The sequence below is a fragment of the Ranitomeya variabilis genome, chromosome 6 (assembly GCF_051348905.1).
Source record: "Ranitomeya variabilis isolate aRanVar5 chromosome 6, aRanVar5.hap1, whole genome shotgun sequence".
In the NCBI taxonomy this organism is placed as follows: domain Eukaryota; kingdom Metazoa; phylum Chordata; class Amphibia; order Anura; family Dendrobatidae; genus Ranitomeya; species Ranitomeya variabilis.
The window spans coordinates 22486774-22513608 of NC_135237.1; the positions used below are offsets into that span (position 1 = coordinate 22486774).

General features: G+C 41.6%; 1 protein-coding gene across 1 annotated transcript in view; it reads left to right on the forward strand.

Moving 5' to 3' along the window:
* Positions 1-23101: 23101 nt before the first annotated feature.
* Positions 23102-26835, forward strand: part of CRHR2 (corticotropin releasing hormone receptor 2) — a 282276-nt gene continuing 278542 nt past the window's right edge. The window contains exon 1 of the mRNA XM_077268032.1: positions 23102-23341. Coding sequence (XP_077124147.1) covers positions 23261-23341 — 81 coding nt within the window. The 5' untranslated portion in view covers positions 23102-23260. The remainder of the gene's footprint in view (positions 23342-26835) is intronic.

Sequence of the window (26835 nt, forward strand, 5' to 3'; positions counted from 1 at the left end):
CCACGTAGTATATTGCCCAGTCACGTAGTATATTGAGCAGTCACGTAGTATGCACCGTATCCCTGTTAAAAAAAAGAATTAAAATAAAAAATAGTAACATACTCACCCTCCGTTGGCTCCCGGATCGAAGCGGTTACCGATGGTCCTCGCGCGCTCCGGTCTGAAGAGTACATTGCGGTCTCGCGAGATGATGACGTAGCGGTCTCACGAGACCGCACGTCATCATCTCGCGAGACCGCAATGCATGGAGCGGTCACCGGGGCGTCGCGAGGAGAGTCGGTAACCGCTTCGATCCGGGAGCATCGGTAACCGCTTCGATCTGGGGGCCAACGGAGGGTGAATATGTAACTATTTTTTATTTTTTAATTATTTTTAACATTAGATCTTTTTACTATTCATGCTGCATAGGCAGCATGAATAGTAAACGTTGGTCACACACGCTGCCATTAAACCTGTGTGAGCGGTGACTGGAGGGGAGTATGCAGGCGCCGGCCACTGAGTGCGAGGAGTAAGGAGCGGCCATTTTCTTTCGGACTGTGGCCGTCGCTGATTGGTCATGGCTGTTTTGCCGCGACCAATCAGCGACTTGGATTTCCATGACAGACAGAGGCCGTGACCAATGAATATCCGTGACAGACAGACAGAAGGACAGACAGACGGAAGTGACCCTTAGACAATTATATAGTAGATAATACTTCCCCTATGTACAAGAAGATAACTACTATAATACTTCCCCTATATACAAGACTATAATTGCTATAATACTGCCCTGTGTACAAGAATATAACTACTATAATACTGCCCCTATGTACAAGAATATAACTACTATAATACTGCCCCTATGTACAAGAATATAACTACTATAATACTGCCCTGTGTACAAGAATATAACTACTATAATACTGCTCCTATGTACAAGAACATAACTACTATAATACTGCCCCTATGTACAAGAACATAACTACTATAATACTGCTCCTATGTACAAGAATATAACTACTATAATACTGCCCCTATGTACAAGAATATAACTACTATAATACTGCCGCTATGTACAAGAATATAACTACTATAATACTGCTCCTATGTACAAGAGTATAACTACTATAATACTGCTCCTATGTACAAGAATATAACTACTATAATACTGCCCCTATGTACAAGAACATAACTACTATAATACTGCTCCTATGTACAAGAATATAACTACTATAATACTGCCTCTATGTACAAGAATATAACTACTATAATACTTCTCCTATGTACAAGAATATAACTACTATAATACTGCTCCTATGTACAAGAATATAACTACTATAATACTGCTCCTATGTACAAGAACATAACTACTATAATACTGCTCCAATGTACAAGAACATAACTACTATAATACTGCTCCTATGTACAAGAATATAACTACTATAATACTGCCCCTATGTACAAGAATATAACTACTATAATACTGCTCCTATGTACAAGAATATAACTACTATAATACTGCCCCTATGTACAAGAATATAACTACTATAATACTGCCCCTATGTACAAGAACATAACTACTATAATACTGCTCCTATGTACAAGAATATAACTACTATAATACTGCCCCTATGTACAAGAATATAACTACTATAATACTGCTCCTATGTACAAGAATATAACTACTATAATACTGCCACTATGTACAATAATATAACTACTATAATACTGCACCTATGTACAAGAATATAACTACTATAATACTGCTCCTATGTACAACAATATAACTACTATAATACTGCCTCTATGTACAAGAATATAGCTACTATAATACTGCTCCTATGTACAAGAATATAACTGCTATATTAGGCTGGTTTCACACTTGCGTTTTTGTCTGCATGCGTTTTTAAAAAAAAACGCATGTGTGAAAAACGCATGTAAACGCGGTAAAACGCATGCGTTTTTTAGACGCATGCGTTTTTATAGAAAAACACAAGAAAACACAAGAAAACCCTAACCCTACCCCTACCCCTAACCCTAAATGTGACTGAAATACGTGCAACTGAAATACGTGGCACTTAAATACGTGGCACGTGGCACTTAAATACGTGGCACGTGGCACTTAAATACGTGGCACTTAAATATGTGGTACTTAAATACGTGGCACTTAAATACGTGGCACGTGGAACTTTAATATGTGGCACGTGGCACTTAAATATGTGGCACGTGGCACTTAAATATGTGGCACGTGGCATACGTGGCACTGAAATACGTGATACGTGGCACTTAAATACGTGGCACGTGGCATACGTGGCACTGAAATACGTGATACGTGGCACTTAAATACGTGGCAATGTGACTGTCAGAAAATGTTCATTAAACGGTTAGGGGTGAGGTTAGGGGTAGAGTTAGGGTTAGGGTTTGGATCCCTTTATCACCTTGATGGTGGTGGGTGGCTTTTCAGTGTGTTTTCTGGTTTTTTTCTATAAAAACGCATGCGTTTTTAGCGCAAACAAACGCATGTGCTTAAAAACGCATGCGTTTACATAGACAGCAATGCATTTTTTTGCCGCGAAAAAACGCATGCGTTTTTTCGCGGCAAAAAAACGCGCAAGAAAATACTGCAGGTAGCATTTTTGAAAATGAACGCATGCAGACAAAAAACGCATGCGTTTGAAAACGCAACCAAACGCATGTGCAAAAAAAGCATGCATTTTCAATGTTAAATATAGGGAAAAAACGCTGCAGACAAAAACGCAAGTGTGAAACCAGCCTAACTTGTCCTATGTACAAGAATGCGGGTTTGTGTATAGTGGTAAGTTTATAAATTTGATTTTCTGTATTATTATTTCTTTACATTGCAGAGGATCATATAGAGCGTTACATATATAATTGTTGTTGACCTCTTGCTCACTTTTTAATATGTAAGCAATGAGCTGTGAATAATGTGCTATGTGGTCACACCTCAGCTTTCTGGCGGCTCGTGGATGCTAATGTTTCAGTAACCTGGAGACACATTTCTAATTTACTTATAGAACTGTGAGAAAGTGAACCAATGTAATCCTGGTCTTGTTCTTCATAAAACAAAGTGAAAAATTGTTTGAATTCTTTTTATTTATATAAATTCTGTTACATTTCATCCAATTGAATTTATTTCTTATTTGAATAAATTCTGCAATGAATGGGTTCAATAAGAAAAAATTAAAAAAAAAAAGTTTAGTATGGATCTTATTTTCTCATAATTGTGTTATATTGACACTTTATGACGCTGTTATGTTGGCAATGTGTGACACCATTAATATTTTACAGTGCGGCATATCTCTATTGGCACCGTATAGCACAAGCCATTGATTTATTGATATTCTCTGGAGCTTTCACATTGTTGCATTGTTTCTTAGTTATTTAGCCTTTGGGTTGTGGTGATCACATTTGCGACCTGGCCCTCTAAGTCGCTGGAACCTTCTCATTAATGAGTTCCGGAATCTCTGCCTGATCATAGAGAGAACTGTGCCGTTGTGCTCTTCTCTAGGAAACTAGAAGCCTGGAGGGATAAGTAATAATCACCAGACCTCAGGCATGAAACAGTATCCCATCCAAAATCCATAGGAATCCCACTCAGACCACAATGATTGAATCAAGAGATTTTGTTCAATGTTTTATACACTGCTCAAAAAAATAAAAGGGAACACTAAAATCCCACATCCTAGATATCACCGAATGAAATATTCCAGTTGCAAATCTTTATTCATTACATAGTAGAATGTGTTGAGAACACGCATATGTTTACCACGTCATACGTTTAAATTTATCATTATAAAAATGAACAACAACAACAGCCGAGCACTGAGATCTATGAGAAATTAACTATTGATCCTATTAGATTCTGGCTTCTGAAGAGTTTTTTTCTTTAAGGTGTATCCACATACACCTACATTTTGAGTATTTGTTCACAAAAATTCCAAAAAATCTAAAAAAAACCTGCAGGTCACCGTGGATTATTTCAGGCATTAATTCTACAATTATATGAAAAAGTTTGGGCATCCCTATTAATCTTAAGCTTAATGTTTTATAAAAATTGTTTTTTTTGCGACAGCTATTTCAGTTTCATATATCTAATAACTGTTGGACACAGTAATGTTTCTGGCTTGAAATGAGGTTTATTGTACTAACAGAAAATGTGCAATCTGCATTCAAACAAAATTTGACAGGTGCATAAGTATGGGCACCTCACCAGAAAAGTGACATTAATATTTAGTAGATCCTCCTTTAGCAAAAATAACAGCCTCTAGTCGCTTCCTGTAGCTTTTAATGAGTTCCTGGATCCTGGATGAAGGTATTTTTGACCATTCCTCTTTACAAAACAATTCCAGTTCAGTTAAGTTTGATGGTCGCCGAGCATGGACAGCCCTCTTCAAATGATCCCACAGATGTTCAATGATATTCAGGTCTGGGGACTGGGATGGCCATTCCAGAACAGTGTAATTGTTCCTCTGCATGAATGCCTGAGTAGGTTTGGAGCGTTTTTTTGGATCATTGTCTTGCTGAAAGATCCATCCCCTGCGTAACTTCAACTTTGTCACTGATTCATGAACATTATTGTCAAGAATCTGCTGATACTGAGAGGAATCCATGCGTCCCTCAACTTTAACAAGTTTCCCGGTGCCGGCATTGGCCACACAGCCCCAAAGCATGATGGAACCTCCACCAAATTTTACTGTGGGTAGCAAGTGTTTTTCTTGGAATGCTGTGTTTTTTGGCCACCATGCATAACGCCTTTTTGTATGACCAAACAACTCAATCCACAGGACCTTCTTCCAAAAAGAAATTGGCTTCTCCAAATGTGCTTTTGCATACCTCAGTCGACTCTGTTTGTGGCGTGCTTGCAGAAACGGCTTCTTTCGCATCACTCTCCCATACAGCTTCTCCTTGTGCAAAGTGCGTTGTATAGTTGACCAATGCACAGTGACACCATCTGCAGCAAGTTGATGCTGCAGCTGTCTGGAGGTGGTCTGAGGATTGTCCTTGACTGATCTCACCATTCTTCTTCTCTGCCTTTCTGATGTTTTTCTTGGCCTGCCACTTCTGGCCTTAACAAGAACTGTACCTGTGTTCTTCCATTTCCTTACTATGTTCCTCACAGTGGAAATTGACAGGTTAAATCTCTTAGACAGCTTTTTGTATCCTTCCCCTGAACAACTATGTTGAATAATCTTTGTTTTCAGATCATTTGACAGTTGTTTTGAGGAGCCCATGATGCCACTCTTCAGAGTAGATTTAAACAGGAGAACAACTTGCAAGTGGCCACTTTAAGTAGCTTTTCTCATGATTGCATGCACCTGGCTATGAAGTTCAAAGCTCAATGAGGTTACAAAACCAAAAAAAGTGCTTTAGTAAGTCAGTAAAAAGTAGGTAGGAGTATTTAAAACAAGAAAATGATAAGGGTGCCCATACTTATGCACCTGTCAAATTTTGTTTGAATGCAGATTGCACACACTTTCTGTTAGTACAATAAACCTCATTTCAAGGCAGAAACATTACTGTGTCCAACAGTTATTAGATATATTAAACTGAAATAGCTGTTGCAAAAAAAACTATTTTTATAAAACATTAAGCTTAAGATTAATAGGGGTGCCCAAACTTTTTCATATAACTGTATATCCCATCCTATTACTGTGTTACACTGGTGTCTGAAAGACATTAATGAATTTTTGCAATGTACTCAAAATATTGAAATATCTGAAGCATCTAATTTTTAGCAACAGTAGATATAAAAAGCTTCACACTAGTATTCTGAGGCCGTAAGAGAACTGTGTCAATATCATATTTTTATGAATAGTAAAATCGGTATTTGATGCCTCTTTTTGAAATAATCTTAGCAACATTTTAAATTTGGGACTGATAATTACCTGCAGTTGCAGGGGACCGCGATGGGGTCCTTGGAAGCTCCAGGTTTTGCAAATATATTCATGTCATCATTTGAGGACAGGCTTATCTATCCTAATGAGTTATCACATCATGTTAAATTATGATGAGGTTATGTCAGAAGCTAACGGATGGAAACGATTTGTTGAGACATGATTGCTTTCACGCTTCTCAAACTTTCATTGGTATGCCAAAAAGCCAGTTCATGCAAGCATGCAAGATTTGTAATAGTGATTGGTGCATATCACAGCATTAAAAATGTAACACATTTTCACAAATGAATATGAAAACAATGAATTTATTCAAGTAGTTAAAATAAAATGGTAACAGATTACAGCATGAAGAAAGAAAAACAATCAGAGATCCCTATTCACAGCTTCTTTTTATTATCATTCAAACGTGACTATAAAAATTATATTAAAATATTGGAATTTACTTAAAAGAGAACTCAAATATGGAAATGTCTAAAAACAACCCCCTACATATAATTACTGTAATGGCAAAACTATTGCAAATCAATTGATCAGGAGTGACATATCTAAGAAATTATGATATTGTATCCAAGAAATCAGGATTTGTATAAAAAAAATCAGGACATGGTATCTAAGAAATCAAAATATTGTATCCAAGAAATCATAATATTGTATCAAAGAAATCAACACATTATATCTAAGAAATCAAAAGATTGTATCTAAGAAATCAACATATCATATCTAAGAAATCTGAACATTGTATCTAAGAAATCAAAATATTGTATCAAAGATCATATTGTTTCTAGAAATCAAGACATTGCTAAGAAATCAAGACATTGTATCTAAGAAATCAGGACATTGTACAAATGAAATCAGGATACTGCATCTAAGAAATCAAGATATTGTATCTAAGGAATCAATAGATTGTATCTGTATCTAAGAAATCAGGTAATTGTATCTAAGAAATCAATAGATTGTATCTAAGAAATCAACATATTGTATCAAAGAAATCAACATATTGTATCAAAGAAATCAGGTTATTGTATCTAAGAAATCAAGATATTGTATCTAAGAAATCGATAGATTGTATCTAAGAAATAAAGATATTGAATCTAAGAAATCAGGGCATTGTGTCTAAGAAATCACTTTTATTAAACTTGCATGTAAATATTGTACATCTGTCATTCGAGGTGTAAATGTTTCTCACCCAATGCGGGGACAATCCCATTGGAGTCAGTGCGGGGCAAACAATGAAGCTATATGCCCACTTTGCAGGTTTCTGTGCTGATTTTTCCGCTCGGTTTTTGAAAAATCTGCAGGAAAAACGGATTTACCGTGGATTTCCAGCATTTTTTGTGTGGAATTCGCCTGCGGTTTTACACCTGCGGATTCCAGTTATGGAACAGGTGTAAAACGCTGCGGAATCCACACAAAGAATTGACATGCTGCAGAAAATAAACTGCGGATTTTGTTTTCCATACGCTTACATGGTACTGTACACCGGATGGAAAACTGCCAAATCCGCTGCGGATCCGCAGGCAAATCCGCGACGTGTGCACAGACCCTGAGACTTGCCGGAATCCATATAAATGAGCACAGGCCGGCTATACCGCCATACGGGGAGAAAATATCCAAACAAGAAGTCTCATCAGTGACATGCACTAGAAAAGGGGCCTGATGTGAACGAGGACAAAGATAAGAAGTTTGGTGAAACCATCGTTGCCAAACACTTTTATGAAGGGAGACACAAGGTTTTTGATGATTTTAGAGCAGATTGAGGTTTGTTTGATCTACACCTTGGAATCTCCGGCTTCACAGGGGGGAAAATGAGAATTGCAATAGTCAACGTGTTTTCATATCTTTCACAATGTATCTGTGCAGCAGTTTGCTTGTAGTACACTGAATTTCTGGCTGAACCTCATCTTTGTAGTGTTCTTTAGATAATATACATATTTGTACATTTTGATACTTTTGGGATAATTGCACTACATTGGCTGATTTGGTTCATTGATCTACTGACAATATGATATAATTGATTCATCGCGTGCACCAGGTGATACAAATTCTTATCTTACCGCGATATGAAACCCAAGACTAACGCATGTGTGAAGAAGTTTGTACATCCGCGACACATCCAGGTGCGCTGATCCTTATGCTACCACTCTGCGCGGCATCTCCAGGTCTGCGAATATCTACATTTTCGGCTTTTCAGTGATTACATTGAATATGTTCCCATTGTTTGACATCATGAAGATATTTTACAAGCGGCTTTGAAATTTTGGATACAATTTTGCGACTACATAAAATTGAAGTAAATCTCTTGACTAAATCGTCGTGGACTGTGTGTGATTAATATGGTGTATTGATTGATGAAATGGAGAGACCCCAGTGGACGGGATGATATTATCAGTGTTGATGTCTGAATTGAATCTACTGGATCCCTTCCAGAGTCCACCACCAGGGATTTTGATATTTTTCATTTCATGGCTTTCTGACCCCTAACTTACCTCTTTCACTGTCCTAGCTCACCAGAGATATTGGGATTATCTCCAGCACTGTCCTAGACAATCAGGAATACTGGCATTAAGCCCTTTAGTCCTCTAGACCACCAGGGACTAACAATAACCTTTTCATTGCCCGTGACCACCAGGTATTCTGATTTTAGTCCCTCTATCACACTGAATTTTTTTCACAATAGATGTATGCATTAACCCATTCATTGCTCAAGATCATCAAGGACACTGGACGCAACCTCCCCACATCTACAACATCAGGGATCCAGACAATGACATTCGCTCCTAACCTAAAGATGTCCCAGAATTGTTATGTCTAATACAAGGTTTTACTATAACAGACGTGTCAGGAGATGTGACCGCTCCTCTATAACCAACACGTGACATCTTTTATTACTGTAAATGTTCTCTTTTTTTTCTTCTCCATCCAACCCTGGCATCTATGACAACTTCTCCTGACCACTGGATAGTCTGTTGCCCAGGCATTTGTGACTTCTCGCTTCTGCAACCAGTCGCCGACTCTACAGTAACACAAATTCAGTCCTTAGTCACGCCGGACACCTAAAGCGATCCACATCCTAAACCAAACTCTAATTAAATTCAATCTCCAATCCAAATCCCTAAATAAATTCAGAACCCAGTCCAGACCAGTAAAAGAATTAAGATGCCAGACTAGACCAGTCATAGAGGTCTTCTGACCCCAACCAGATCCAGTAATGAATTTAGAACCTAGACCAGACACCTGTCACGCCGCAGCTATGCAGATAGACGCACTCTCCACTAAATGGCAGTAGAGTGGAAGGAAGACTGCCACACTTGCCAGACCTGCAGCACTGCAGCGATGCCACCACCAGGTGGCAACAGGGTTGTCAAACAAGCCGCGTCAAAACCAGGAGAGTAACGAAGTACAAAGGGGAAAATCAACTCAAAGTCAGAGATGCACCAGAGGGTCAATACCAGACAGAAGCAGAAGTACCAGGAGCAAAAGACAGAGGCAGGACAGAGACAAAGCCGAGTCAAGTACCTGAGAGTCCAAACACAAAGGGAAAACACTGAGTCGGAACGGGGGAAGGGGAATGATCAGACACGGGAACAGTCAGGAATCGCTGCAGGACAAATCGGGATATGACCAGGGTCAGCTAGCCGTAGGCAGAAGCTATAACTGACACCGCCTGCAGGATGCAGCAGAGATTAATAGCAAACCTAAAACCAGATTGGGGCTGAGAAAAGTTAACTCCTGACATGATCAGACCAGGAAAAGGGAAGACAGAACTCAAAACCTGATCTGGATCATGACAACACCTAAAAAAAGGATCTTTTTTTTTAAAAAAAAAACAACAAACTGATCCAACAAATTCAGACCTGAAACCAGACCTTCAATCAATTCTCACCAGAAATCAAATCAAACCCCAACACCAGACCTGTGAACAAAATAATACTCCGAATCCGATTAAATTCGTTCCCCAAATGAATTAAGACTCCAGAACACTCTCCTAAATTAGTTCAAAACTTAAACATTCAATTAACTTAAACTTGAGACAAATTCATAATCCAGGATCACATTTTTTTCAGACCCCAAACCAGATCCATGAATGAAATCAGACCTAAAACCCTGATATAAGTGGACACAAAAAAACAAAAAGAAACAAATAAAAACTCTTAAACCGTTCTCCATTTTGTGTTTATACTCTGGTCCAGGACTTTTTATTTCCATAAAATATACTGCACTATTGGCTCAAAAAAGATCCAACAATGAATTTACATCCTAGACCGGACCTGTAAGATAGTTCAGACCCGACACCCAGAGATTAATTCAGATCTCAAGCCAGATCTCTTAATGAACCTAAACCAGACCTAAGAATGAACCCAAACCAGACTAAACTGAAATAAAGTTACGGTATACCCTAAAGCAGATCCATGAATAAATTCAGACCCAGGACTGAGAGAAATTGATTTGTGTAGATTATTTTTGTGTTTTTTGATGGATTGTTGATTTTGTGGAGACAGAAAAAGAACAGGTTAATCTTATATCCAGCAATGATTGCTGTAGAGTTAAATTTATACATGGGTTGCCCAGTGACATGTCCGCACAGCTTAATGTCTGAGTGCGACCTGGTGTAACTCCAGAAGTATAGACGGGATTACACGCTGCCGAATGTTATTAGCCGCTGTCACAGGAAACCACATTTACTTGCAGCTGTCACCATTCAGGACATAAACATCCACAGGGAAAACAACAGATTCATAAAGCATAATATAATGGCTCCAGAGCTGCACTCACTATTCTGCTGGTGCAGTCACTGTGTACATACATTACGTTACTGATCCTGAGTTACCTCCTGTATTATACCCCAGAGCTGCACTCACTATTCTGCTGGTGCAGTCACTGTGTACATACATTACATTACTGATCCTGAGTTACATCCTGTATTATACTCCACAGCTGCACTCACTATTATTCTGCTGGTGCAGTCACTGTGTACATACATTATATTACTGATCCTGAGTTACCTCCTGTATTATACTCCACAGCTGCACTCACTATTCTGCTGGTGCAGTCACTGTGTACATACATTACATTACTGATCCTGAGTTACATCCTGTATTATACTCCAGAGCTGCGCTCACTATTCTGCTGGTGCAGTCACTGTGTACATACATTACATTACTGATCCTGAGTTACATCCTGTATTATACCCCAGAGCTGCACTCACTATTCTGCTGGTGCAGTCACTGTGTACATATATTACATTACTGATCCTGAGTTACCTCCTGTATTATACTCCAGAGCTGCACTCACTATTCTGCTGGTGCAGTCACTGTGTACATATATTACATTACTGATCCTGAGTTACCTCCTGTATTATACTCCACAGCTGCACTCACTATTCTGCTGGTGCAGTCACTGTGTACATACATTACATTACTGATCCTGAGTTACATCCTGTATTATACTCCAGAGCTGCGCTCACTATTCTGCTGGTGCAGTCACTGTGTACATACATTACATTACTGATCCTGAGTTACATCCTGTATTATATTCCACAGCTGCACTCACTATTCTGCTGGTGCAGTCACTGTGTACATACATTACATTACTGATCCTGAGTTACATCCTGTATTATACCCCAGAGCTGCACTCACTATTCTGCTGGTGCAGTCACTGTGTACATATATTACATTACTGATCCTGGGGTACATCCTGTATTATACTCCAGAGCTGCACTCACTATTCTGCTGGTGCAGTCACTGTGTGCATACATTACTGATCCTGAGTTATGTCCTGTATTATACTGCAGAGCTGCACTCACTATTCTGCTGGTGCAGTCACTGTGTACATACATTACATTACTGACCCTGAGTTACATCCTGTATTATACTCCAGAGCTGCACTCACTATTCTGCTGGTGCAGTCACTGTGTGCATACATTACTGATCCTGAGTTACGTCCTGTATTATACTGCAGAGCTGCACTCACTATTCTGCTGGTGCAGTCACTGTGTACATACATTACATTACTGATCCTGAGTTACCTCCTGTATTATACCCCAGAGCTGCACTCACTATTCTGCTGGTGCAGTCACTTTTTCATGAGCAAAACATTTTTGTTTTTCTGCAAATGCCGACGACTTGTCCTGAACCAGTGTAAGAAAATGTAGTGTGAGCTGAACAGCCCAGACCGCTACATTGTAACAAACCACCTGCAAGATTTGTGCAGCTGCTGCAGATGTGTGTCGCGATTAAACCATTATTGATATAAAATGTACAATTCTCTAAAAACTGCCTGGTCACCTACTGATAAAAATTACCTGCACTGATACATTGTAGCAAACCAAAGCCACAGGAGGGAATTGTGCTGCTGTTTATCTCAGCTGGATACATTCTTATAAAGCCCTGAACCATCAAAGGTGAGAAGTTTCTTCAGGAATTCACTTAAAAAAGAATGTTACATTCACTAACACAAAGCAGCGATCTAGAAATTGGTGTCGTCGACATGATAGAAATGGGCAGAACTGTTGTTTATACAGAATCTGAGTCTTATTTACATAAAGCCAAGAAATGCCATAAAGAGAAGAGGATTCCTCAGATTATTAAGTGCAGATATCATGCTAAAAAAAAAATTCAACAATTCGACATTTGCATTTTTTAAGCGATTTTTTTTTGGCAGGTCTTTCTTTTTGTGCCAGAAGTTCTTCCTTTATTTTGGCCTGTTTGATGTTTTTTTGCCTTTTTTTTTATAGTAAGGTTTACAATGTTGGAATTTAATCTTCAGGTTTTGTACTACACCAGGGTAGCGGAGAGCAATCATAGCAAAATTACTGCAACATTTTGAAAAGTCACAAATATCAAATTAGGCTGATCACCTGGAAAACCAAAACAGCACCCGTAATGTCGAACCCTCACATTCCCTCCCACAAAAATAAGCAGATAAAATCAAGTAAAATTACTTTAAAATGATGCAAAATAAATTATGAATGAGACATAAATTAAAAAAGTGACTAGTAGAACCGTATTTACTGCAGAAAAAGACGCAAAATCAGAGAAAAACCGTCTGCTTGATGCTTTCAGAGATATATTCTGCATGAATCAAGTTTGGTATAAATTTTCCAAATTTCATTTAAGTTTGCAAATTTGAATAAATCTTGAGTAATTTCAGAGGAATCATCTAAAACAGCTGCCAACAAGTTACCGGAAGGGTAAAGTTATGTGCACACGTCAAGAATCTTTGCAGAAATTTCCTGACAAAAAATGGACTTTTTCCACAGGAAATCCGCATGCATTTTTCTCGCGTTTTATTTGCGTTTTTTGTGTAGATTTTTTGCGTTTTTTTCCAGAGCTTCCCAATGCTTCCCAATGCAAAACCGCTGAAAAAATGCGCGAAAAATCCAGAACGTGTGCACGTAGCCTTATAGCCTTAGGCCAGTCTCACACATCCAGATAATTCCGGTACCGGAGAAATCGGTACCGGAGAAATCGGTACCGGAGTTATACGTGTTCGTGTATCCGTGTGCTCACGTGGCATATCAGTGTGGCACACGTGCGGCAGCCGTGTGCCGCCCATGTGCCGACTGAGGACCACACGGACCGTGCAGGAGACAGCACAAGAGTTAAGCACTGTCCCCTGCTTTTGGTGCTGAAGCCAGCATTCATTCCTTCTCCCCAGCAGCATTCGCTGGAAAGAAGGAATGAAAAATCAAGGTTTTATTTTTTTTGTTAAGGGAGGTGGAGCCGCATATTTATCCCTGTAATGAGCGGTACCACGTGACCGCTCACACAAGACAAGCTGCCGGCGCTGAGAGGAGGTTTCGCGTGAGCTGGGTGAGTATTTTAATGCAAACGGGCGGGCGCACAGGGGGTGGGAGGCGGGAGGTGACCACGAACTTTATTTTTAACAAAAAAAAAAAAACCTTGATTTTTCATTCCTTCTCTCCAGCGAACGCTGCTGGGGAGAAGGAATGAATGCCGACTTCAGCACCAAAAGCAGGGGACAGCGCTTAACTCTAGCGCGGTTTCTCCTGCGGCGGTACGTGCACACGGAGGAGAGTGCACACTGTTCTCCGTGTGCACGTGTGTGGGACGTTTTGCGGACCGTGCTGCCGGAGAAACGTGGACATATCTCCGTGTTTTGCACACGGACACACGGTCCACAAAAAATCACTGACATCTGCAGAGACACATTGATTTTAATGTGTCTACGTGTGTCAGTGTCTCTGGTACATGAGGAAACTGTCACCACACGTACCGGAGCCACTGACGTGTGAAACAGGCCTTAAACAGTGAAGAAGGATCACACGCCCCGCAGAGCTTCCCCATAGTGCCTTATAGTTACCCAACACTATAGCATTCCCAATCATGAGGGAGCATAGCTGAGAGGTCACTGATGACTCAGCCCCTATAAAAGCCCAAGCAGGAGGTGATGCTGCTATTTTGTGGGGAATTTGGATAGAGAGAGGACATCAGAGCTCAGTCAGAGAAAAAAAAGACATAGAATACTGATATAGAAGAGAACAGGTTAATTACAGGAAATTGATAGACGGTGAGATGGACAGACGCCGACGCTGCGTTAGACAAGAGCTGCCGCTGTCAATTCTGCTATTCCCTCACTCCTTCAACTATTGCAGCCCACTCAATATTTGATCCGGTTCAGTGTCCGGTTTTGCCACACCCAATATTGCTGTATTTTTTACATCAATTGAATAACATTTACACATCCCTCTGTACCTTAGTCCAGTCTGGGACAATATAATAAAGCTCGGTGCTCAATAACCAACGTAAGATCAGCAAAGCCTCATTTAAAGGGAACAGGTTGTCAGAAAATGACTGACTGTTTAAATCTGATTTTTGTGTTAAATGTATGATTTTTTTATTTTGCCAATTTTTTTCTCATATTACAATCTGTACTAAAATAAAAAATATAAATCTTGCAATTTTCACACCGTTACTGGGGCTTTTTTTACACTGAAACGTCCTGTTGCTTCAGGAAATGCACATGTACATTAGTCACAATGATCAGACCCTGACCCAATGAAAAAATAATTGTGAAGGGAAGAGGAGGAGGTGAGCTGTGACATCACCTATTGTGAATGGTGGATCCTGTGTTATCTACTGTATATAGAGGTGTTAACAGTCATTATACAGGAGGAGGTGAGCTGTGACATCACCTATTCTGAATGGTGGAGCCTGTGTTATCTACTGTATATAGTGGTGTTATCAGTCATTGTACAGGAGGAGGAGGTGAGCTGTGACATCACCTATTGTGAATGGTGGATCCTGTGTTATCTACTGTATATAGAGGTGTTATCAGTCATTGTACAGGAGGAGGAGGTGAGCTGTGACATCACCTATTGTGAATGGTGGATCCTGTGTTATCTACAGTATTGTTATGATCTGGTGACCTTGGAGCCGCATGAAACTTTCTCTGGAGTAGGTGGAACCTGTACTGACCGCAAATCCTGAACTAACACCGCAACTAGAAGTAGCCGTGGGGTGTGCCTAACATACCCTAGACACCTCGACACAGCCAGAGGACTAAATACCCGTATAGATGGAAATAGGAATGCTACCTTGCCTCAGAGCAGACCCCCAAAGGATAGGCAGCCCCCCACGAATAATGACTGTGAGTAGGAGAAGAATAGACACACGCAGGTAGAAAACAGGATTTAGCAAAAGAGGCCACTCTAGCTAAATAGGAAAGGATAGGACAGATTACTAGGCGGTAAGTATTAAAACCCTTCCAAAAATATCCACAGCAGATAATACAAAAAGTTCCACAATCTAACTAAAGACGTGGAATGAATATCTGCCACTCCAGAGAATCCAGCAAGACTGAGAAAATACTGACACAATCTAAGCTGGACAAGAAAACACAAAGAATAGCACTGAATTGTGAAGCACACAACATGTGTGCCACAGGGAAGAAAAAACCCGACACTTATCTTTGCTGATTTGGCAGAAAGGCAGGAGGAACCAGGCAGAGGTCCTACACCTCCCAACAACAATTGACAACTGGCAAGGACTAATGAATCCTGCACGCCTAAATACCGCAGTCAGAACTGCAATCAGCAGATACACCTGACCAGGACTGCAACTCAGGGGCAACTGCATTACCACCTACAACCACCGGAGGGAGCCCAAAAGCAGAATTCACAACAGTACCCCCCCCCTTGAGGAGGGGTCACCGAACCCTCACCAGAGCCCCCAGGCCGATCAGGACGAGCCAGATGAAAAGCATGAACCAAATCAGCAGCATGGACATCAGAAGCAAAAACCCAAGAATTATCCTCCTGGCCATAACCCTTCCATTTGACAAGGTACTGAAGCCTCCGCCTCGAAAAACGAGATTCCAAAATCTTCTCAACCACATACTCCAACTCCCCATCAACCAAAACAGGGGCCGGAGGATCAACAGAGGGAACAACGGGCACCACATATTTCCGCAATAAAGATCTATGGAAGACATGGATAGCAAAAGAGGCAGGAAGCGCCAATCGAAAAGACACCAGATTAATAATCTCAGAAATCCTATTAGGACCAATAAACCGAGGCTTAAACTTAGGGGAAGAGACCTTCATAGGAACATGACGGGAAGATAACCAGACCAGATCCCCAACCCGAAGCCGGGAACCAACACACCGACGACGGTTAGCAAAACGTTGAGCCTCCTCTTGAGACAACACCAAATTGTCCACCACATGAGCCCAAATCTGCTGCAACCTGTCAACCGCAGAATCCACACCAGGACAGTCAGAAGGCTCAACCTGCCCAGAAGAAAAACGAGGATGAAAACCAAAATTACAAAAAAAAGGCGAAACCAAAGTAGCCGAACTAGCCCGATTATTAAGGGCAAACTTGGCCAATGGCAAAAAGGCCACCCAATCATCCTGATCAGCAGACACAAAGCATCTCAAATAAGTCTCCAAAGTCTGATTAGTTTGCTCGGTCTGGCCATTTGTCTGAGGATGAAATGCAGAAGAAAAAGACAAATCAATGCCCAGCCTAGCACAAAAGGCCCGCTAAAACCTAGAAACAAACTGGGAACCTCTGTCGGACACAATATTCTCCGGAATACCATGCAAACGAACCACATGCTGAAAAAACAACGGAACCAACTCTGAAGAGGAAGGCAATGTAGGCAAAGGCACTAAATGAACCATCTTAGAAAACCGGTCACAAACAACCCAGATAACCGACATCCTCTGGGAAAACGGAAGATCAGAAATAAAATCCATAGAAATATGCGTCCAGGGCCTCTCAGGGACCGCCAATGGCAAAAGTAACCCACTAGCATGGGAACAACAAGGCTTAGCCCACGCACAAGTCCCACAGGACTGCACAAAAGAACGCACATCACGTGACAACGAAGGCCACCAAAAGGACCTACCAACCAAATCTCTGGTACCAAAAATACCAGGATGGCCAGCCAACACAGAACAGTGAACCTCAGAAATCACTCTACTAGTCCATCTGTCAGGAACAAACAATTTCCCCACAGGACAGTGGTCAGGTCTATCAGCCTGAAATTCCTGAAGAACCCGCCGTAAATCAGGGGAAATGGCAGAAAGGACCACCCCTTCTTTCAGAATGCCGAGACCGGTTCCAGGATCTCCGGAGAATCAGGCAAAAAGCTCCTAGAGAGGGCATCAGCCTTAATATTCTTAGAACCCGGAAGATACGAAACCACGAAATCAAAACGGGAAAAAAACAAGAACCATCGAGCCTGTCTAGGACAGACTTGAGGTAAATCAAATTCTTATGATCGGTCAGGACCACAATACGGTGCTTAGCTCCCTCAAGCCAATGTCGCCACTCCTCAAACGCCCACTTCATAGCCAACAACTCCCGATTGCCGACATCATAATTGCGTTCAGCAGGCGAAAACTTGCGGGAGAAGAAGGCACACGGATTCATCAAAGAACCAACAGAATCCCTCTGAGACAAAATGGCCCCTGCCCCAATCTCAGAAGCATCAATCTCAACCTGAAACGGAAGAGAAACATCTGGTTGGCGCAACACCGGAGCAGAAGTAAATCGGCGTTTAAGCTCCTGAAAGGCAGAAACAGCCGCAGAGGACCAATTTGCCACATCAGCGCCTTTATTCGTCAAATCAGTCAAGGGTTTAACCACGCTGGAGAAGTTAGCAATGAAACGGCGATAAAAATTTGTAAAACCCCAAAATTTCTGAAGCCTCTTCACGGATGTGGGTTGAATCTAATCATGAATGGCCTGAACCTTAACCGGATCCATCTCCATAGATGAGGGAGAAAAAATAATGCCCAAAAAAGAAAACTTCTGCACCCCAAAGAGACACTTAGACCCCTTCACAAACAAAGCATTGTCACGAAGGATCTGAAATACCATCCTGACCTTTTCCACATGAGACTTCCAATCATCGGAAAAAATCAAAATATCGTCCAAATATACAATCAAGAATTTATCAATATAAGTCCGGAAGATGTTGTGCATGAAGGATTGAAAAACAGATGGAGCATTAGTGAGCCCGAACGGCATCACAAGATATTGAAAATGGCCCTTGGGCGTATTGAACGCAGTTTTCCATTCATCACCCTGCTTAATACGAACAAGATTATACGCCCCCCGAAGGTCAATCTTAGTAAACCAACTAGCCCCCTTAATCCTAGCAAACAAATCGGAAAGCAAAGGTAAAGGGTATTGAAACTTGACCGTGATCTTATTCAAGAGGCGATAATCAATACAAGGTCTCAAGGAGCCATCCTTCTTAGCAACAAAAAAAAATCCCGCTCCCAACGGTGAAGAAGATGGCCGAATATGCCCTTTCTCCAAAGATTCCTTAACATAACTCTGCATAGCGGTATGTTCAGGCACAGACAGGATGAAAAGTCGACCCTTAGGAAACTTACTGCCTGGAATCAAGTCAATCGCACAATCACAGTCCCTGTGCGGTGGAAGGGAACTGGACTTGGGCTCATCGAATACATCCTGAAAATCAGACAAAAACTCTGGAATTTCAGAAGAGGAAGAAGAGGAGATTGACATCAAAGGAACGTCATTATGAACCCCCTGACAACTGTTATGAACCTGGTGGTTAGGTGCACCTGGAATGACCTGATGGTTAAACTAAAAGACAGGACAAGCTCTGGGAAGTGGGAACTCTGCTGACCGCAATCCTAATCCTATAACACACACACTAGAAATAGCTGTGAAGCGTACCTAACTCTCCCTAGACGCCTCTTCACAGCCTAAGAGCTAACTACCCCTAAAGATAGGAAAATAAGCCTTTCCTTGCCTCAGAGAAATTCCCCAAAGATTAAGGAAGCCCCCCACATATATTAACTGTGAGTTAAGAGGAAAGTCACAAACACAGGGATGAAACAGGTTTCAGCAAAGGAGGCCAGACTTACTAAATAGACTGAGGATAGGAAAGGGATCTTTGAGGTCAGCACAAAAATCTACAAAAAGCCACGCAGTGTGCAAAAAGACCCCCGCACCGACTCACGGTGCAGAGGTGCCACTCTGCAACCCAGAGCTTCCAGCTAGCAAGGCAATATCATGTTAGCAAGCTGGACAAGAACTTAGCAAGTACTAAGAAATATATTCAGTACACAATGAACAACAAATGAACTAGCAGGGACTTAGCTTCTGCTGGAGTAGACAGGTCATCAGAAAGATCCGAGAGAGATCTGAACCAGTGCAGATACATTGACAGCTGGCATGGAGTAACGATCTGAGTGGAGTTAAATAGAGAAGCAAACCTAGCCGCAAACGAGGGCAGCTGAGGAAGCAACCTCAGAACCAGCAGTTCCACTCACAGCCACCAGAGGGAGTCCACGGACAGAACTCGCCGAAGTACCATTCATGACCACAGGAGGGAGTTCGAGAATGGAATTCACAACAGACAACCCCAACTAGTCACAGACATAGATTTCCAATCCAACACAGGATTATGTACCTGCCACCACGGGAAACCCAGCACGATAACATCATGCAAATTATGCAACACCAGAAATCGACAATCTTCCTGATGGGCTGGCGCCATGTGCATGGTCACCTGTGTCCAAAACTGAGGCTTATTTTTAGCCAAAGGTGTAGCATCAATCCCCCTTAAAGGAATAGGGTTCTGCAAAGGCTGCAAGGGAAAACCACAACGCCTGGCAAACTCAAAATCCATTAAGTTCAAGGCGGCGCCTGAATCCACAAACGCCATGACAGAAAATGATGACAATGAGTAGATCAAGGACACTGATAACAGAAATTTAGGTTGCACAGTACTGATGGTAAATGAGCTAGCGATCCTCTTTGTCCGCTTAGGGCAGACTGAAATGACATGAGAAGCGTCGCCACAATAATAACACAACCTATTCTGACGTCTGAATCCTTGTCGTTCCGTTCTAGACAAAATCCTATCACACTGCATTGGTTCAGGAATTGGCTCTAAGGACGACGCCACAGCGCGCACAGTTTGATGCTCCCGCAAGCGCCGATCAATCTGAATGGCCAGAGACATAGAATCACTCAGACCGGAAGGCGTGGGAAACCCCACCATAACATCTTTAACGGATTCAGAAAGACCCTTTCTGAAAATTGCCGCCAAAGCATCATCATTCCATTTAGTCAACGCAGACCATTTTCTAAATTTCTGACAAAACAATTCTGCCGCCTCTTGACCCTGAGACAGGGCCAACAAGGTTTTCTCCGCTTGATCCACAGAATTCGGTTCATCATATAATAATCCTAAAGCCTGAAAAAAGGAATCTACATTAAGCAAGGCCGGATTCCCAGATTCCAGGGAAAATGCCCAATCCTGTGGATCACCACGCAGCAGGGAGATGACAATTTTAACCTGCTGAATGGAATCACCAGAGGATCGCGGTCTCAGAGCAAAAAACAGTTTACAATTATTTTTAAACCCAAAAAATTTGGACCTATCACCAAAAAACAAATCAGGAGTAGGAATCTTCGGCTCTAAAGCAGGAGTCTGAACAATATAATCAGAAATACCCTGTACCCTAGCAGCAAGCTGGTCTACACGAGAAGCTAATTCCTGAACATCCATGCTGGCACAAGACTCCTCAGCCACACATAAATAAAGAGGGAAAAAAAGACAAAACAGACTGCAGAAAAAAAAATGGCTCAACACCTTTTTTCCCTTCTTCTGAGGTGCATTTAACTCATTATGGGCCAGTTGTACTGTTATGATCTGGTGACCTTGGAGCCGCATGAAACTTTCTCTGGAGTAGGAGGAACCTGTACTGACCGCAAATCCTGAACTAACACCGCAACTAGAAGTAGCCGTGGGGTGTGCCTAACATACCCTAGACACCTCAACACAGCCGGAGGACTAAATACCCCTATAGATGGAAATAGGAATGCTACCTTGCCTCAGAGCAGACCCACAAAGGATAGGCAGCCCCCACGAATAATGACTGTGAGTAGGAGAAGAATAGACACACGCAGGTAGAAAACAGGATTTAGCAAAAGAGGCCACTCTAGCTAAATAGGAAAGGATAGGACAGAATACTAGGTGGTCAGTATTAAAACCCTTCCAAAAATATCCACAGCAGATAATACAAAAAGTTCCACAATCTAACTAAAGACATGGAATGTATATCTGCCACTCCAGAGAATCCAACAAGACTGAGAAAATACTGACACACTCTAAGCTGGACAAGAAAACACAAAGAATAGCACTGAATTGTGAAGCACACAGCATGTGTGCCACAGGGAAGAAAAAACCCGACACTTATCTTTGCTGATTTGGCAGAAAGGCAGGAGGAACCAGGCAGAGGTCCTACACCTCCCAACAACAATTGACAACTGGCAAGGACTAATGAATCCTGCACGCCTAAATACCGCAGTCAGAACTGCAATCAGCAGATACACCTGACCAGGACTGCAACTCAGGGGTAACTGCATTACCACTTACAACCACTGGAGGGAGCCCAAAAGCAGAATTCACAACACAGTATATAGAGGTGTTATCCGTCATTATACAGGAGGAGGAGGAGGTGAGCTGTGACATCACCTATTGTGAATGGTGGATCCTGTGTTATCTACTGTATATAGAGGTGTTATCAGTCATTGTAAAGGAGGAGGAGGAGGTGAGCTGTGACATCGCCTATTGTGAATGGTGGATCCTGTGTTATCTACAGTATATAGAGGTGTTATCAGTCATTGTACAGGAGGAGGAGGTGAGATGTGATATCACCTATTGTGAATGGTGGATCCTGTGTTATCTACTGTATATAGAGGTGTTATCAGTCATTGTACAGGAGGAGGAGGTGAGCTGTGACATTACCTATTGTGAATGGTGGATTCTGTGTTATCTCGTGAATATAGAGGTGTTATCAGTCATTGTACAGGAGGAGGAGGTGAGCTGTGACATCACCTATTGTGAATGGTGGATTCTGTGTTATCAGTCATTATACAGGAGGAGGAGGAGGTGAGCTGTGACATCGCCTATTGTGAATGGTGGATCCTGTGTTATCTGCTGTATATAGAGGTGTTATCGGTCATTGTACAACTTCAAATGTAGTGTCAAGAGTAGACCCAGATACAGATAGATATAATGGAGGAGCAAGGAGCAGTGCAATCCCTGCTTTCCCGGTTCGAAACCTTGCGATATCTGTAGAATGATCATCTGTAGAATGTAAGCCCGCCAGGGCAGGGACGTCACCCCTCTGTATCAGTCTGTCATTGTTAGTTTACTGTAAGTGATATCTGTATTTTGATGTAACCCCTTCTCATGTACAGCACCATGGAATTAATGATGCTATGTAAATAAATATAATAATATGTCCGTGGGGTGGACGCAGGTAAGGGACAAGGCGAGTTCAGGGATGGTATGTGTCTCCCTTATCAGCTATGGGGTAAGTGCATGTTAGCGGAAAGTGGACCAGAAGTTTGGGAAAGAGCTGAGATTCAGTGACTGTCACTACAAAGATGGCGTAAAGTCATCTGCGGCATGCACCCTGGCGGAGTGGGGATGAGTACACCGAGGCAGTGCGCGGCCCACCGCCAGCCATACCGCTCCGTGCTGCAGGGTTGCCCTCTCTATAGGCGCGTGTTTCACTATACAGCTATAGATCCACGCTCTCAGATCAATAGTCACGTATTAGGGAATTGCCTGGATACAGCGCACTGACACACAATGTTGCCCTTCGCAGCGCACACTGTTACACTGTGCAAACAATGCTGAGTATTATGTATCATTGCCGGTGTCCTGGGCTCAGCCTCCAAGTCCCTCCCTGACTCCACATAGAGGGAGAACCTGTGAGATTCTGGGCTGCCGGGGTAGAAGGAACAACTCCAAGGGACCGAGCAGCAGCCAAAAGTGGTCAGCCCCGGTGACAGCACCTGAGTGGGGCGCTATAACTGGTGGAGGAGCCCGGGCAGCCTATGGGCAGCGCATCTGCACCCCGCACCCTCCTCCGGACTGCACTGACAATGAAACCCGCAATCTGGGTCCTTATCCTGCAAGTAAGTTCTTTGCAAATATATTCACCCCCCCTCGGGACATGTGCCGTCAAATTCTCAGCTTACGTACCTGGGATGTCTGGGGGCTGGCAATGACGGGGTTAAACATTGACACCCCGTCACCTAAGGCGCCGCACAAGATGGACGAAATCGGATTTTTGATATTTCTTGAAATACAAACACCGGTTGTACATTTTCTATAGGTTGTTAGTCCAGAAAAATGTAGCAGAGCTGAGTCTGTGATCTGGTGCAAGGCTTGTGCTATCTGTGGATTTACATAGGACTGCTTCTGGCTGCGTCGCTGTTATTTTGCTCCAAATTTATAAAAGTGACTCATGATGTCTGAGATATTGATTCTCTCCTCTGGAGGAGTTTAGGAACTTTTTGGGGACTTTTTGGAAAAAAAGGCGGATGTCAGAAATCGGGCGAAAACTTAGTTTGCATAGGTAACCACACCCACTTCTGAAAAGTGCAGAGAGCGGCGCAAAAGCCTAAAAAGTGACAAAATGTATGAGGTGTAGAAGTCCGAAAACTGCCATAAAAACCTTAATAAGTTACATCCCCCACAGTGCTCTCTACTACCTGTTATCTGTTATCTACTATCTATTGTCTGTCTATTAATTATGTATCAATTATTTATCTATCATCTATCCTTCTATTAACTATCTATTATATATTATCTATCTAGTTATATATCTGTTATCTCTCTATTATCTATGATCTATTATCTATCTATCATCCATCTATTATCTATCTATCTATCTATCTATCTATTTTCTATTCATCATCTATTATCTATCTATGATCTATTATCTATCTATTATCTATGTTCTATCTATTATCTATTATCTATCTATGTATTTATCTATTATCTATTTATCTATTATCTATCTATCATCTATCTATCTAACAAGTACATTGGCTGATAATTGTAATGTGACAGTATATATAGATTGGGTCACACGACCTTATAAAATACCGTCAGACTTTCTTCCTGAACAGCGGGATGATTTCTTGCTCCGTTCTCCTCCATGTACAATGCATTTTGTTACTCAGCATCTGTTGATCATTTACAGTTTCTTACGTTACAGAATTGCAATGTATCCATAAATATCGGATTCTAGACCGTGGCTCCGTACAGCATCCAGTTTTTTTCTTGCACCCATGGATATGAATGGCTGAGTCTCATCTGATAAAATATTCTTCACGCTGACATTTTTTCCCACCCAGATTCGGTGGGTGGAAACATCGTCCATCTCTACTGCCCCATGGGATAACATTAGTCGGCGTGCGATCTGTTTATGTATCGGACGGCGCTGGGGCGAATCCTGCGCGGTGTGCACGAGCCCTTGCTGGATCCTCAGCCATACTCACCGCTGATCGCTGCACACTCAGCGCTGGATTCTGGGCTCCGCCGCTCTCCAGTATTTCAATCTTTTATGTCCATTAACTTTTTTCTTTTACATAAAATATTTTCGGAAACGTCTCGCTGCGCCTCCGGTTATTTGTCGTCATGTTTTTGTGCCATTCGGCAATTGTATTCCCATGAAATGAAAGTTATGCAAACTTGGTAAGAACAAATAAACTGACGCGGCGGCTGATTTATGGCTCCGTGTGCAGCGATTATCGCTGGCGGTTGGCACTGGCTATATACGTATGTAGCAGAGCTGAATTTGTCACAGATGTGACAGAGCTGAGACATTAAATTGTCAAACGCAGAACAGAGTCATGTGTCAGATTTATATAAGATGTGGCTGTTATAGCAGAGCTGACTGTCAGATACAGCAGAGCTGACTGTCAGATATAGCAGAGCTGACTTGTCAGTTATAGCAGAGCTATCTTTGTCAGATATAGCAGAGCTGACTTTGTCAGATAAAGCAGGGCTGACATTGCCAGATATAGCAGAGCTGACTTTGTCAGATATAGCAGGCTGGCTTGTCAGATATAGCGGGGCTGACTTTGTCAGTTATAGCAGAGCTGACTTGTGAGTTATAGCAGAGCTGACTTTGTCAGATATAGCAGAGCTGACTTTGTCAGATATAGCAGAGCTGACTTGTCAGATATAGCAGAGCTGACTTTGTCAGTTATCACAGGGCTGCCTTTGTCAGATATAGCAGAGCTGACTTTGTCAGATATAGCAGAGCTGACTTGTCAGATATAGCAGAGCTGACTTTGTCAGTTATCACAGGGCTGCCTTTGTCAGATATAGCAGAGCTGACTTTGTCAGTTCTAGCTGTAACATGTATGTTAGAACTTACAGGGATGAGTTTATCATTTATAGAAAGCTGAATTGTTCCGGTGGTTGCAGAGTTGAGTTTGTCAGATATTGCCGGACTGAGTTTTCCCAAAATAATATCGTTCAGCTTATTGTCTCTATCCTGCGCTGAGTTTGTCATCTATAGCAGGGCGGGTGGGTTTTGTAGATGCAGCAGTATTTGATCTTATTAAATTTATCACAACTGAGTTTTTCAGATGTAGCAGAGTTGAGATTTTTTAGTAGTAGCTAATTTGAGTTTGCTAGATACGTTATAGCTGGGCTGCTTCTGTATTCAGATGTTTGTCAGATGGGGAACATATAACAAACTCACATCTGCTGTATCTCAAGTTTGTCAGATATTGGAATGCAGATTTTATCAGATCTAGCTGAGCTATGTTTGTTACATGTACAAGGGTTGGGGTTGTGAGGTGTCGATGATTTAGTTTGTCAGACATGTTAGTGCTTTGTTTTGAGTTTCTCAGATGTAGCAGAGATAAATTTGTCAGATGTAGGAAATTTGTATTTGTCAGATGTAGTTTATCAGATGTAGCAGAATTACGCCTATCTGATGTAGTAGATTTGAGTTTGTCAGATGTAGCAGCTTTGGGTTAGTCAGATGTAGCAGATTTGAGTTTGTCAGATATAACAGGGCTGACATAATTCTGATGATATTTCTGGATGCAGAAGAGTTGAATTTGTCAGATGTAGCAGAGCTGAGTATTAGAATTCTACTTGACCTGAATTTGTTACTTGGCATAACTAATAATACCCAAATATCCTATCAATAGCTTTACATAGGACTGCAATATTTAACTTACCGCATAGTAACAAAGCAAAGTCCAGATACAGAGCAGCGAATAAATACATTGTCCTAAAGTCGATGTAGCAGAGCTGAATGAGTCAGATATCCTAAAGCTCAGATTATTTGTCAGGAGTCAGGACCCCACATAGTTTCATGATATCTTGTCTTTGGGTTTCAATAGAACTGCCGGGAAACCCACAATTATCCCAAAGTATAACTTTAGCAATAAATGACAAATCCAGCTCTGCTACTCCTGGATGTGAACGTTCCCGGTAACATTAGCGGTTTGGACGTCCGCTCTGATTCTGCCGCTCACTTACTTTGTGGTTAAACCTCATAATAAATCTACATTTCTGTTTTCATTGTGGGATCATTAGAATACCTGCGATAGTTGTCAGCCGGGGTAAAGTCTGTACACCCATGACAGTATAGAGCAGT